At 41.6% G+C, this 14,903-nt stretch overlaps 1 protein-coding gene across 1 annotated transcript; it reads left to right on the top strand.

Annotated features, from left to right (window-relative positions):
* Nucleotides 1-4,993: 4,993 nt before the first annotated feature.
* LOC109784290 (uncharacterized) lies at nucleotides 4,994-14,524 on the top strand. The gene is made up of 10 exons (XM_020342888.4): nucleotides 4,994-6,361; nucleotides 7,931-8,410; nucleotides 8,499-8,800; nucleotides 9,760-10,491; nucleotides 10,577-10,855; nucleotides 11,111-11,272; nucleotides 11,373-12,302; nucleotides 12,390-12,605; nucleotides 12,927-13,187; nucleotides 13,866-14,524. The coding sequence occupies exons 1-10, from the start codon at nucleotides 5,065-5,067 to the stop codon at nucleotides 14,193-14,195; spliced, it is 4,989 nt and encodes a 1,662-aa protein (XP_020198477.1). The 5' UTR covers nucleotides 4,994-5,064; the 3' UTR covers nucleotides 14,196-14,524.
* Nucleotides 14,525-14,903: the final 379 nt, after the last annotated feature.

Genomic DNA, 14,903 nt, shown 5'->3' with positions numbered 1-14,903 from the left:
GCAGTTTGACTAGGATGATGTGATAGAGTTTCCTGTAGCAGACCTGCCTACTGTTGTTAGTCCTATCAAACCAATTCAGATCATTAAGGAGGAAGCACTAGAGAAGCATAAGCAGAAGATTCAGCAGGATTTATTTGACAGGAAAATTAAGGAGGAAGCAGTGGAAAAAATGCAGTGTACGTTTGTCACTCATGTCACCATTGCAGATGATGCAGACCTAGCAGAAGAAGAAGCTGCAGAACAAGCTGCAGAAGAAGCACTTGCAGAGCAAGAACCAGAAGGAACAAATTCTGCAAAAGAAGCAGTTGCAGAGCAAGCAATAGAAGAAGCAGTTGCAGAGCAAGCAGCAGAAGAAGCAGTTGCAAATGAGGAGGAAGATGTGGAGCAGGGTATAGAGGATGGCTCTATTGCATATGATAGTCAAGGGTCAGTTTCTGATGCTGAAGTAAATGGGAGTGAACAAGGATCAGACTATGCTGATGAGATTGTAGATAGTGATTATAATGTCAGTGATTTAGATGATGATCTTAAAGAGGAGACAGTGGAGGAGCCTACTGATGTTCATATTAGATCAAAGCCAGACCCTGTACAAGGATCAGATGAAGAAGACCTTGAGCTCCCAGATTCTGATGATGAAGCAGGTGCAAAGTACAAATTTAAAAGCTTTAGGAAGGAAGATTTGCATGATCCACAATTCAAAATTGGACAAGTTTTCCAGTCACCAGAATTGTTTAGAAAAGCAGTGAGAGAATATGCTTGCAAAAATAGATTTGACATCAAATTGCCAGTAAATGACAGGAAAAGAATTTCAGCAAAATGTCAGTCCCACTGCCCCTGGAACATTTGGTGTAGTTATGATAGCAGAATAAACTGCATGGTCATCAAGAGTTACAATGATGAACACAAATGTTCTAAGAAGTGGAAAGTAAAGGCATTTACTGCTAGATATCTTGCAGAAAAGTACTTGGAGTACTTCAGGGCAGATCAAGGAATGAATTTGAGAAATTTTGGGAGGTTAGTGCAAAAGGACTGGAATATGGCAGCTTCTTGTAGTAAACTAAGCAGAGCAAGGAGATATGCATTGAAGATAATCCATGGAGATGAGGAGGCACATTACAACATGCTTTGTGATTATGCAAATGAAGTTAGAAGATCCAACCCTGGCAGCACATTTTTCATTCAATTGGACAATGAATCAAGGTTCAACAGATGCTACTTCAGTTTTGATGCATGTAAAAGAGGATTCCTTGCAGGGTGTAGGCCCATAATTTGTTTTGATGGATGTCATTTGAAAACTAAGTATGGAGGTGTGCTTCTGTCTACAGTTGGCATGGATCCTAATGATTGTATCTATCCTGTGGCACACTGCATTGTAGATGTTGAAGATACTAACACTTGGAGCTGGTTTATGAGAACACTGAAACATGATCTTGGGATTCAGAACACCTCAGCATGGACTGTCATGTCTGATAAGTAAAAGGTAAAGATATGTACATAATTACTTACATACATACTGTCATGTCTGATATTCACTTACTTACTGACTGACTTACAAAACTTGCAGGGCCTAACAAATGCTGTAGAGCAACATTTTCATGACTCAGAACACAGATTCTGTGTCAGGCACCTTTGGCAGAATTTCAGAGAGAAATACAGAGGAGATGTTCTGAAAAACCAGCTCTGGAAGATAGCTAGGTGCACCACAACTGATCAGTATGAAGAATATATGGAAGAGATGAGACTTCTTGATAGTGAGGCTCATGCTTGGCTTGCAGAGAAGAGGCCTAACACTTGGGTTAGGGCATTCCAGACTGATTTGCCCAAATGTGATATTTTACTAAACAACAATTGTGAGGTTTTCAATAAGTAAGTGGTACATTTATGTGTTCATGTACTTGCTATGTGTTCTTCAATTGTTCATGTACTTCCTATGTGTTCTCTCTTCATAATGAATTAAGTATGTGTTATCTCTTCATATACTTGTAGATATATTTTGGAGGCTAGAGACTTGCCAATCATCAGCATGATTGATAGAATCGAGTCACAACTTTCAAGCAGACATTATAACAAGCAGCAAGAGGCTAAGAAATTTAATGGTCGAATCTTCCCAAAGATCAAGAAAAGGCTTCTGAAGCACATAGAATGGTCTAATAGTTGTTACCCTACTAATGCTGGAGAGGGAATCTTCCAAGTTTCTTCACATGGTAGGGAGTACATTGTGGAGTTGCAGTTCAAGGCATGCACATGCAGAAGGTGGCAATTAACTGGCATTCCCTGCCCCCACTCCATAGCTTGCTATAGAGATGAACTAATTGATCCTGAGGAAATGGTGCACAAGTGTTATGATCTTTGCAATTTCTCCAAAGCATATGCTCACATTATTATGCCTTGCAAAGACAGGAAGGAGTGGCAGAAAATGGGTGGTTGTGTAATTAAGCCTCCTTTGTATGAGAAGAAACTAGGGAGAAAGGCCAAGAATAGGAGAATGCAACCAGAGGAGGTAATAGCAAAGAAAGGAGGGAAAAAGATTACAAGACATGGCACAATTATTCATTGCAGCCATTGCAACAATCCTGGACATAATAAGAAAGGGTGCTCTGCCTTCAAGCAAGGCCTACCTGCAGCAAAACCTATGCAGAAGCAAATGAGGAAGAGGCCAAGAGCCACATTTGAAGAAGAAGAACAAGAACCTACTCTGTCACAGGTAACATTTGCAAATATTTGAGTGCTCGATACATCCATTTTAGCTTGTGGCAAATATTTCAGTGCTCGATACATCCATTTTAGCTCGTGGCAAATATTTCAGTGCTCGATACATCCATTTTAGCTTGTGGCAAATATTTCAGTGCTCGATGCATCCATTTTAGCTTCTGGCTAATATTTCAGTGCTCGATACATCCATTTTACCTTGTTGCAAATGTGTAGGCTACAACACAAGAACAAGCACCTGGACCATCAATGACACAGGCAAATGAGGAGCCTGTTGTCACACAGGAACATGACATGCCTCCAATTGGAGCTCTTCATGCACATTCAATGATGGAAATCATGAGAAATGAGGTATATCCATTGAACCTTGTTAAAAATATGATCTTGATGTGAAATACATCTCATGTTTCACTACTGTTACAGGCTCCTAAACCAAGGAAAAGAAAGGTGCCAGGACCATTGCCTGAAAGCTCTTTCCTCAAAGAAGCTAGAGCTGCAATGCCATCTGTAGGCAGCAGCACTGCAACAAGGTTAGGAAATCTTGCAGCTAGAGTTGAAGTGATGAGGGAGGCCAAGCAGCAAACCAATGAAATATTGCATGAAAAGAGGTGTGCTGAAATCCTAGCACAAAGGGAAGCTGCTGCTTTGCAAAAAGCAGGTGAATCCCTTGCCAAGAAACAAGCTGAAAAGGCCAAAAAAGCTCAAGACAAAGAAGCTTTGAAAGCAGAGGCAAGAAAAAAGAGAGAGCAAGAACTTGAGGCCAAGAAGCTTGCAACAGCAGCTAAAAAACAAGAACTACTGGAGGCAAAGAAGAGGGCTGCAGAAGAGAAGAAAGCAGCAACAGAAGCAAAGAAAATTGTTGCACTGCAGAAGAAAGTAGCTGCTGCAGCAAATAAGCACAAGAAAGTTAACATGTTTGATGAATTCAGGTCCTGAATGACCATTTAATGCAATGGATGAAGTATTTTGCAATTTCTAGATGTTAAGACATGCTAAAATGTGAACCTTTCAGTACTGTATGCTTTTGAAATACTTATGTGTGTTATCAAGGAGCTATGAATGACCAGTTTCTGTTATGCTAAAGAAATGGTGTTATCAAATTCATGTTCTTCATTTGTTCAACAGTAAAATGCATGTTCAGTTCAGTACTGTTCTGTGTTATCAACTGCAAATTTTCAAATTTCAGTCTTATTCCTTCTTGTCAGTGTTCAACATGTTATTAAATGCATGTTCAGTAAGGGAAGAAACATTTTCCACTTATCTAATTTTCAACAACAAAGTTGTCTCCACAAATATTACTGGCACAAAGGTTTCTATTACCACTGACATCAAACAACACAAAAGTCTCCTTCTTACTTAGCAATTGCCAACATTGACAACAATCACATCCTAACTAGAACTAACACTAACACAAAGAGAATTGCAAATAGCAGTACAACTGCTATCTTCATTACAGCAATCAAGTCTGTAACATCTCCAACATCTCCAGGAAGTGATTTTAGCAGCAGCAGCATCTTCATCATATCTTGAGGATCCACTTCTGTCGTGTTCTTCTTTTTCTTCATCTCTACTACTTTACTATCCACAGATTCACCTCTCAGATGTCCATTTACCTTCAAATAATCAATTTAACTAGCTTCCCAGTGCCAAAAGTTGCAAGGTTTCTTCCCTACCTATTTGACAAAATCAAGAACAAATCTCAAAATCAAATCAAGAAAAAAAAATCTAAAAATCAAATTAAGAACAACAACATCCAGTCAATGTTCTTGTACTAACCTTATGATTCATACACTTGTACAAGATCCACCCAGGATGCTTTTCAGTGGTGGACTCAAACCGCCTAATCTGGCGAATCTTGCAATCAGGGCATTGGATCAAAGGAAGCCAACCCGCACCGCCCCCCAATGAGCTACCCGCGCCGGACATTGGATCAAAGGGAGCCGAGGATGCAACTGTTGGATCCAAGCGACAGGGAAGGGGATGAGAGATTGCGCTAGGGATTTAGCAGTCGGATGAGGGGAACGAGAGGTGAATCGACAGGGGAGGGGAGAGGATGAAGAAACCCTCGACGTGTCCTGTATAGTTGGCAAGTCCAAGCTTTTTTTTTCGTCAAATTCGTCCACGTGCACGTGATACGAGCCGAAACGGTATGGGTTACCGTATAGTGACCCGGTTCAGCGAGCCCGGTGACCGTAACTTGCGATTTCGTGAATACAGTGACCAAAGTGAACTCTAGAGTCAAGTTCAATTACTGTAGATGTAATTTTCTCGTGCCTTCGTGAGAGACCAAGGAAACCAAAACCATCGCCCCCAGAAAAAAACATCTCGAGAAAACAAACGAAAAATCCCCAATCCATGAAGCCCACCACTGTGTCGCCTCCCGCGGCGGCGCCGGCGGCGGCGGCGCCGGCCACCGACGATCCCTCGCCATCGCACTCCGACCCCGCCTCGGCCACTTTCTCGGTCGAGCGCCGCGGCGACGCCTCCGCCTCCTGCCGATGGACCCTCCCGGACTTCCCCCGCACCCGCGCCCGCACCTTCTACAGCCGCTACTTCGAGGTCGGCGGCTTCGACTGCCGCCTTCTTCTCTACCCGCGCGGCGACACCCAGTCCCTCCCGGGATACCTATCCCTCTACCTACAGGTCCTCGACCCCAAAACCCCATCGTCCTCCTCCTCCTCCACCACCACCACCACATCCTCCAAATGGGATTGCTTCCTCAGCTACCGCCTCTCCGTCGTCCATCCCTCCGATAACTCCAAGTCCCTGGCGCGCGATTCCTGGCACCGTTTCTCCTCTAAGAAACGTTCGCACGGCTGGTGCGACTTCGCTCCATCCGCCGCCGCATCCTTCCTCCTGCCGCCCCACGATTCCCTTGTCATTGCTGCCGACATTTCGGTGCTATCGGAGACCGCCTCCTTCTCCGAGGCCGACGGCCGTTTCACCTGGAAGGTGTTCAACTTCAGCCTGTTCCGGGAGATGATCCGCACACAAAAGATCATGAGCCCCGCATTCTTCCCTGCTGCCGCCGCTGCTGGTGGGAGTGACTGTGGACTCCGGATTAGTGTCTACCAGAGTAATGTATCTGGTGCAGAACATTTGTCGGTGTGCCTCGAGGGCAAGGAGCCTGTGGTTCAGGCAACCTCGGCGTCATCTGCGTCAGCATTGGCGTCAACTAGTGCAGGGAGTGGCGTGCCTGATGCTGACCGTGGTTGCTGGTGTCTTTTCCGTGTTTCAATCCTTAATCAGAAGCCTGGGGGGAGCCACATTCATAGGGACTCATATGGGCGGTTTGGAGCAGACAGTGCCAGCCTTGGATGGGGGGATTACCTGAAGATGGATGAGTTTTTGGCTGCCGATGGGGGTTACCTGTTTGATGGGGCTGTGGTGTTTAATGCCTCGGTGCATGTGATCAAGGAGTCTAACTCATTCACTCGTAGCTTACCACCGGTGGCGGGCATTAGTGGTGCTGGGGGTGGACGATCTGGGACTAGAAAGTCGGATGGGCACTTTGGGAAGTTTGTGTGGAGGATCGAAAACTTCACAAGATTGAAGGAGCTGCTCAAGAAGAGGAAGATCACTGGTTTGTGCATCAAGAGCAGACGATTTCAGGTCGGGAATCGCGACTGCCGCCTTATTGTTTATCCACGGGGTAAGTATTTGGAAAAATGCCTTCTCAAGATTCATCTGGTAGTTTCAACATCAACTCTATGAAGTTTGCTGACATATACTGCTAAAAACGTGATAACCAAACCTAGAATTTTTATGCCTATATGATTTGATCAGAACTGTCACCTGCTAAATGGGCTGAAGTTTCTTAACCATTTGCAACATTGAGAATCCACTAGATTTTGACCCGTTCCGAGTTGCAATTTTGCATTCAGTAAATGGAAATTCACCAGAAAATTCATGTTTGTGATTTTATTTAGACAATATAGCTACTAGCTTGTATCACTCAATAGATTCAGTGGTGTGGCTTTGATCACCTTTTTTAGAAATTTGAATCATTGCCTATGAAAGAGGCACAACCCCATTTTGTTCATTTCTTGCAATTATTGTGTCAGTTTTCCCTGTTTGATATGGTCTATCACTATTTGCTCTGATTGACAGCCAACCTTGTGAATAGCACGCGCTTGGATATTTGTTTTGTTAAATAGCTGTTAGCCTGTTACCTTACCTCTTCCAGAACAATATGCCATGACTCATGGAGCACTACTAAATTGATAACAAGTCCATCTGATCGCTATCGAAAAATCAACTTCCATGTTATAAAAATATCTAAATAAGGATATACATTTTGGATGATCTGTGCAACTGCAATTTTTTAGCCCATTGTATCCTGCACAGAAGACAAAATGTGTACTTAATTAGTTGTCATTTTAGACCCTCCACACTTGTTTTTCTTTTCGCAGCAGATTTGGCGCAAGTGCTTGCATCTGCAGCCTCTTGTTGGTTGACGTGCCTTGTTGGTCCACATATTATAGCATGCTCTACATCCATGTTTATTCTTTCATGGTTTTCTCTGAGGTGCCTCAACCAACAAGTAGGTTGCGGGTACAACCACTTGCCGGGAGTAATTATTTCTCATCTTGACCATCCAAGGTCCATGCTTGCATGATGTCCATCCACTTTCTGTAAACCTGTGAAAATTTCAGACTGTTCTATGCACTTCCCCCCAATAGTAGCAACCACAGTGAATTAACTTCAGCTGTTAAATCATGAGTGAGATGAATATATCTTGCCCAGAGGCTACATAATGAAGTTCATTTATTCTATGAGTTGATTGTAAAAGAATTATAAGTATATCGAACAGCAGTAATAAAATCATTTGACATTTTGAGTGCAACCTGGGTTTACCGGTGAGTTGTTGTTAAGTTTGGTGTGTTTGTTGGTTCAGCCTCTGCATCGCAATTTCTTAAACGACACTGTATACATATGTAGGTAGAATTTGAATTGCCGTTTTTTATTTACATGCCACGTATTTCAGTCACCTACTTATTTATCCTTCTGAATGAATTGCCATTTATTTAATTTATCTTCCACATATTTCAGCACCTTACTTATTTATCCTTGTGAACTTATGGTCTCATTGCAATCAAATCACTGCTAGTTTCCTTTCAGTTAGCTATCAGTATTGTTACTTTTTAAATTTAGGTAACTGCACTATCAGAATGTATGTACTGACCTCATCAGTTGGTTCTCTTAATGTTGCTGCAATCAGGGCAGTCTCAACCACCATGCCACCTCTCAGTGTTTCTGGAAGTGACAGATCCCCGAAATACTACCAGTGAATGGACCTGCTTTGTGAGCCATAGATTGTCTGTTATCAATCAGAAAGGGGAGGAGAAGTCAATCATGAAAGAGTCTCAAAATCGTTACTCTAAGTCAGCGAAGGATTGGGGTTGGCGTGAATTTCTGACATTAACTAGCCTCTTCGACCAGGATGCTGGTTTTCTTGTACAGGACACTGTTGTGTTCTCTGCAGAGGTTCTCATTCTGAAGGAAACTGCAACTATGCAAGAGCTTAGTGACGAAGATTCTGAAATATGCAGTTCAAGTTCTGGATATCAGATTGATACTTTACCAAAACATACGTCATTTACGTGGAAGGTAGAAAATTTCTTGTCCTTTAAGGAGATTATGGAGACTAGAAAGATTTTCAGTAAATATTTTCAGGCTGGTGGCTGTGAGCTGCGGATAGGTAAACGAAGTTTACTTAATATTCAGTCTTGTACCGTATAGTTTCTTTTGTATTTTCATATTTTGTGCTTACATAACACAACCTGCAGGTGTATATGAGTCATTTGATACAATGTGCATATATCTGGAGAGTGATCAGTCATCTGGGGTTGATCCTGATAAGAACTTTTGGGTACATTATAAGATGGCTATACTCAACCAGAAGAACTCTTTGAAAACCGTGTGCAAAGAATCTTCAATTTGCACAAAAACATGGAACAATTCAGTTCTCCAGTTTATGAAGGTTTCAGACATTCTGGATCCTGAAGCTGGCTTTCTTGTTCGGGACACTATTGTCTTCGTTTGTGAAATCATAGACTGCTGTCCATGGTTTGACTTCTCTGATCTCGAGGTGAGGTTAGGTTTGCTAATCTTTCATTGGGCCTTTCTATTTGTGCTTCTTCTGCTAGGTTCTAGGGCGTTCTCTAAACTGCTTTGATGTGCTGTAGTTGTAATAACCAAAAGTTCAGCTTGAATGTAGTTGTGCAGCATATGTTATATCGTGTATGAAGGTACACAAGGAGAAATAATTAAGAATGGGAGGTCCTAGGGTACTCTTATTTGACCAGGATGTAGGCCACTTCTAATTAGATCTTGATTGCAATATTTAGCATTTAATAAACTGGTCATACCAATCACTGACTAATTTTAAGCCTGGCGAATCTGCAATTTGAGCACTTCAAGGTACAGTTAAACTGTGGAATGCAATAGTTAGATTACTCTGAAAATTTTATGAACTTTCGAGACTAGCGCTTTATGATTTAGCAAGTATCGTTACAGACTTGTAATTCATTAGCTGCAAGTACATGCCAACTTTAACAGTACAGCTGACAAATGTTTTTCTTACAAGCACTCCAGTTTGTTGTACATGATAAATTGTAACACTGATCAGATTACTGTTAGAGATAAGTTAGCTCTCATACGTGTATATCTTTTCATCAACTAACCCAAGAACCTTAAGTGGATATTTTGTGTGTAGTCCATTGACGATAACAAGGCTAAACATGAAAAATGTTCTTGATTTTGCTTTTATAAGTCCTAACTATGGTCTATAACAATGTATGTGTCATATCTGGCCATCTTCCATCTTGATGTCCATTTCTATCCAGTATTTTACTCAAGCAATGGGGTATTCTCTATATATATCTTTAGGTTCAGTTCAGAAATATGCTGTCTGAATTATCAGTCAATGATGAGTACATGACGTTTGCCTCCTTTTTACCTCTAAAAGAAGTTATGGTAGATAGGATAACATTTATCTGTGATAACTATGGTTTGTATATAGTAATTCCCAATTAACTTATCTGGCAGGTATTTGCCTCAGATGATGACCAGGATGAGTTGTCAACAGATCCTGATGAACTTATCAAGTCTGAAGACAGTGATGATGTGAGTGGTGATGAGGAAGATATGTTCCGGAACCTCCTCTCAAGAGCTGGATTTTCACTTACATATGGAGACAACTATACTCAGCCGCAGGTTACCTTGAGAGAGAAAATTTTGACGGATGCTAGTGCGATTGCTGGATTTCTTACTGGCCTGCGTGTTTATCTGGATAACCCAGCAAAAGTGAAGCGCATGCTTCTTCCTGCCAAAGTGTCCACCAAGGGTGGTGGAAAGAAAGATTCTTCAAAGTGTGATTCAAGCTCCACAAGTCTCATAAATTTGTTGATGGGTGTTAGCGTCTTAAAGCAAGCTATAATTGATTTGCTTTTAGATATAATGGTTGAGTGCTGCCAACCTTCAGATGAAAGATCATCATATGGCTCCTCTTCCTCAAGCTCTAAAACTGCTCCTGATTCAAATGGGGCTAGCTCTCCATCAGAGCTCATTGTGGAAGGCGAACAAACAGAATGTGCATGCAGAAATCAGTATGAAACGGCTGAATCTGATACTGTTAATTTTGGGCGTAATCTTGGATTAGAAAATGCAGAGCTAAATGCAAATGAGATGCCTGTCAAGATTCTAGAACAGTCCAGTTGTCCTCCAGAGACACCTGCCATTGATCTGCCAGGGGATGAAAGTTCTGATCAAGCTCCTGGGGTATGATTTGAGGGTCCTATCATATTCAGCCTCATTTTCATATTTTATTTTACCAAGTATGCTAACCTGCTGTTTTTTTTTTCAGACAAAATGGCCAGACCAGTCAGAGGAACTGTTAGGACTGATTGTTAATTCATTGAAGGCACTAGACTGTGCTGTTCCACATGGATGCCCTGAACCAAGAAAGCGGCCTAAGTCTGTCCAGAAAATTGCACTTGTACTAGAGAAAGCTCCAAAGAAGCTTCAACCTGATTTCATCGCCCTTGTACCAAAGTTGGTTGATGGGTCTGAACACTCACTTGCTTCTTGTGCCCTTTTAGATCATCTTGAAAAGGCAGATGCTGAGCCATCACTGAGGTTACCGGTAAGTTTGACGCTTTGAACTAATCTTACTTTTTTTTGGTGCCTAATTTCATTTTTGCAAAGAAACGTAACACTTCCACTTCTTGGGTGAACACATGTCTGAATTGCCTGAATATTATGACGCTCATGTCTCTATATTTGTGACCTTAATGTCTCTATATTTGTGAAGATAGCCATCATTCATGATATAGCAGGCTAGTAATATACACAAGTGAGTCTAATATCTATTTTGATTTCTTTTTTCCCATCATGGCAGGTTTTTGGTGCCTTATCCGAGTTAGAATTTGATGCTGATGTCTGGAAACGAGTATCTTTTCATGCACTTGAATTGTTGTCTGATTCAAATGACGAGCCTCTTGTAGCAGCCATTTCATATGTTCTCAAGGCGGCATCACAGTGCCAGCATATTCCTCAAGCTGTATGTTTACCATCGATAATCTCTTGTTACTTTCTCTATACTTGTATAATCTTTTCATATTACTACTACTAAGTGCACTTACCTTTTTCCCTCTCCAAAGGTTAGAGCTGTTCGATGGAGATTAAAACGTTTGGGTGCTGATGTTCCACCGTGTGTGCTTGAGTTTTTGTCTAAAACGGTGCATAACTGGCCAGATGTAGCTGAAGCATTATTGAAGGATATTGATTCTGAGCCTGAACCTGATAACAGTTGTCTCTCCACGCCTTCTAGTACTTGTAGTAAAGATGGGCTTTCAGCTGAAGGGATGCCTTCTTGGCAAGAGCAAGCTGTACATGGAAGCAATCATCTATCAGATGTTTTTGTACTCATAGAAATGTTATCAGTACCTGGATTATTTGTGGAAGTTGCACGGGTTTTTGAAAGGGCTTTATTGCAAGGGGCCTTTGGGCTGCAGTTAGTAGCCATGGTGTTGGAAAGACGGCATTCTCACAAGTTAAGTTCAAAGTCTGGGGCTGTCGTGTATGATTTACAGAGCAAACAAGTTTTATTAGATGGGCAATTTGAACCCTCACCCATCCAAGAAGGTGATTTCACTTCAGTCCTTGCACTTGGTGAGGTATTGTCTCTATCTACCTCAGCGAGGGTCCAAGACTTTGTGCGGATGCTTTATGCCATCATGTTTAAGATCTATGCCGAGGATCATTATAGATGCAGATTTCTGAAGGGCCTTGTTGACCGGGCAACAAATACCTCAGATAACTGCCGAGAAGTTGACATAGATATGGATGTCTTGGTATTTCTTGTTAAGGAGGAGTTTGGAATTGCTAGACCTGTTTTAAACATGATGCGTGAAGCTGCTGAAGTTGCTCAGGCCGATCGTGCTAATCTTTGGCACCAAATATGTGCTACTGAGGATGAGAATATTCGTTTGAGGGAGGAGATGGACATGGAGCAAACTAAATTTACCAATGAAAAAGCTGCATTAGCCCAACGACTAACTGAGTCTGAGGCAACTACAGGACATCTAAGGGTATTTCTTTGTTGTGATTCAGCTGTTGACCTGCCTTTCTTGTTTGTTTCTCAGCTTAACACTTTGTTTATTTTATAATTGTTGTAGTCTGAACTAAAAGCTGAGAAGGATCGTTATATTCGGGAGAAGAAGGAACTCTCCAGGCAGATGCGGGAGATTGAGAATCAGATGGAATGGGTGCGATCAGAGAAAGACGAGCAAATTGCAAAGCTATCTGCTGATAGGAAGAATCTTCATGATCGTGTTAGTGAAGCAGAGACACAACTATCACAGTTTAAAGCACGGAAACGCGAAGAAATAAAGGTAAGAGTTACTGTCAAAAACCATACAATGCATATTTTTCCTACAAACACACCCTTTAAGCAGTGCCATAAGTGCTAAGATTTCCTACTTTTTCCTAAAATGCATGCCTTGTTGATTAACTCACACTGGCAAAACGCTAGTAGATTTATTCATAGATTTCAAGGGTGTGTTTCTTATTTTAAGATCATATGAAGCAAGTCATGTTGGTATGTTTGGTATTACTGTTAATTGTTAGAATGTTGCCTTGTGATACCATTGGAAATTTCAGTGAGAAAGACAACATTGATGTTTTACGGTTTGCATCCATCTTGTATGCTGCAGAAAGTAACTACTGAGAAGAATACATTGGCAGAGAGGCTGAAGAATGCTGAAGCTTCAAGGAAACGATTTGATGATGAATTAAAACGACATGCAGCTGAAACACAGGCTCGCGAAGAGATTAGAAAATCACTTGAGGCTGAAGTAAGGAGGCTGACACATAAAGTTGGACAAACCGAGGGAGAAAAGAAAGAAAAAGAAGATCAAATTTCTCGCTGCGAAGCTTACATTGATGGAATGGAGTCAAAATTGCAAGTTTGCCAGGTTTGCGACCTTGCTAGTTTAAAAAATAGATAATTTCATATTCTCCAATGTTCCAGAGATATGCTTTTGAGCTAAGCTATGAAATATCATTAGTGTTCTGGTAGAAAAAAAATACACACAATGGAGTTGATTTTCCTATGATACTGTCATAAAAACAAGGTAGACGAGGATAGAATAAGCAACATGTGAAACCATTGTTGGAAAGTAATCATCTTTAAATTTAAATTGTAACCATGCATAGATAAAACTGGGTGGCCCTACTATGATACTGCCATAAAACAAAGTAGGCAAGGGTAGAATAAGTAACACGTAAAACCATTTTTAAGGTGTAATCGTCTTGGAATTTTGAATTGTATCCATGCATAGATCAAATTGGGAACTCTACTTTTTCCGGGGTGCCAGTTTACAATGTTTTAAATTATTTATTTTCCGTTTCTGATAAGTTTAACCTATAGTTTGCATGTTTACAAAATCGTTGGGACCCTGATATGTGATATGAACAGATGCAGTATTAACTAGTGAGCCAAACACCAACTAAGGAAGTGTGGCGTGCCGAGGTTAACGCAGCAAACTTAGGGCACCAAACCGAACACCTATATCGTCACTATTTATATATTAGAAATTTTGCATCAGAACATCACTGCATGTTGTATTTACTATTGTATCTTGTTATTGCAGCAATATATTCGTACTCTGGAAACGTCACTTCAAGAAGAGATGGCTCGGCATGCCCCACTGTATGGTGTCGGGGTGGAAGCTTTGTCACTGGAGGAGCTTGAGACCCTTGCAAACATCCATGAGCAGAGTTTGAGACAGATCCATACAATCAGGCAAAGGAAAGGCAGCAGCCATCTCTTGAGCGTCCCTGGCTTGTTCCCCTCGTCTTCGATGGCTGTTGGGCCGCCTTCCTCATTGATCCACACGTCCTCCATAGCACCTAATGGCGTGGGTACCCATGGAAACGGGCACATGAACAATGCGGTGGACCGCTGGTTCAATCAAACCTAGCCACGAGATGCAACTGCAAGCGGAAGGCCTGAAGATGTCCATTTTGTGCATTGGTCCGATAGATCCCATTCACCAGCTGCCGAGCAATCTGGCTTGGCAGCCTTTTTTGTTCTTGCCTTTTCGTTTGGCTTCTCGCTTTGTATTCTGGAGTGGTAGTGCTGTCGGCTCGAGATGTCATGGTCGCCCGTCAAGGGGCTCCATGTGGAATAAACTGTAATAACAAAGAGACCCGATGGAACTATCAGGTGCAAGTGCAAAGCTATGGAAATGGTTGATGTCACCCATTGCTTGATTATTTCGAAAAGCACTGGGATTCATTTCTCCCTTCATTTTCGTTTCAAAAAGGTGCAACATGAGTACGTGTTTCATGTTTACATCTATTGTTGTGTTGGGCCTGGTAGATACACATTGGCGCTAGAGATTTCCTTTTGCTGCATTGAGATTTGAGAGAATCATACATACAACAGAGATCAAAGGTGCTGTTTTTAGGGGATTTTGTCTTCTTAATTAAATGGAACTTTAGAGCATCCAAACCACTCAGGGCTAATTCTTTTGTTTGAGTCTCCAAGAATCTTTGACCCCTTTCCAACTTCTCTCAAAATCTTTAACCCTCATTTTGTTTTTGACAGTCCTACCTATTTAGACCCTATAACTAGCTAGAATTGCCTGTTTACTTGCTCTCGAGCATATGCTATCTGGAAAGAGCTG

Source organism: Aegilops tauschii, chromosome 6 (assembly GCF_002575655.3).
Source record: "Aegilops tauschii subsp. strangulata cultivar AL8/78 chromosome 6, Aet v6.0, whole genome shotgun sequence".
NCBI classification, from domain to species: Eukaryota; Viridiplantae; Streptophyta; class Magnoliopsida; order Poales; family Poaceae; genus Aegilops; species Aegilops tauschii.
This window is presented reverse-complemented; position numbering and strand designations above follow the sequence as displayed.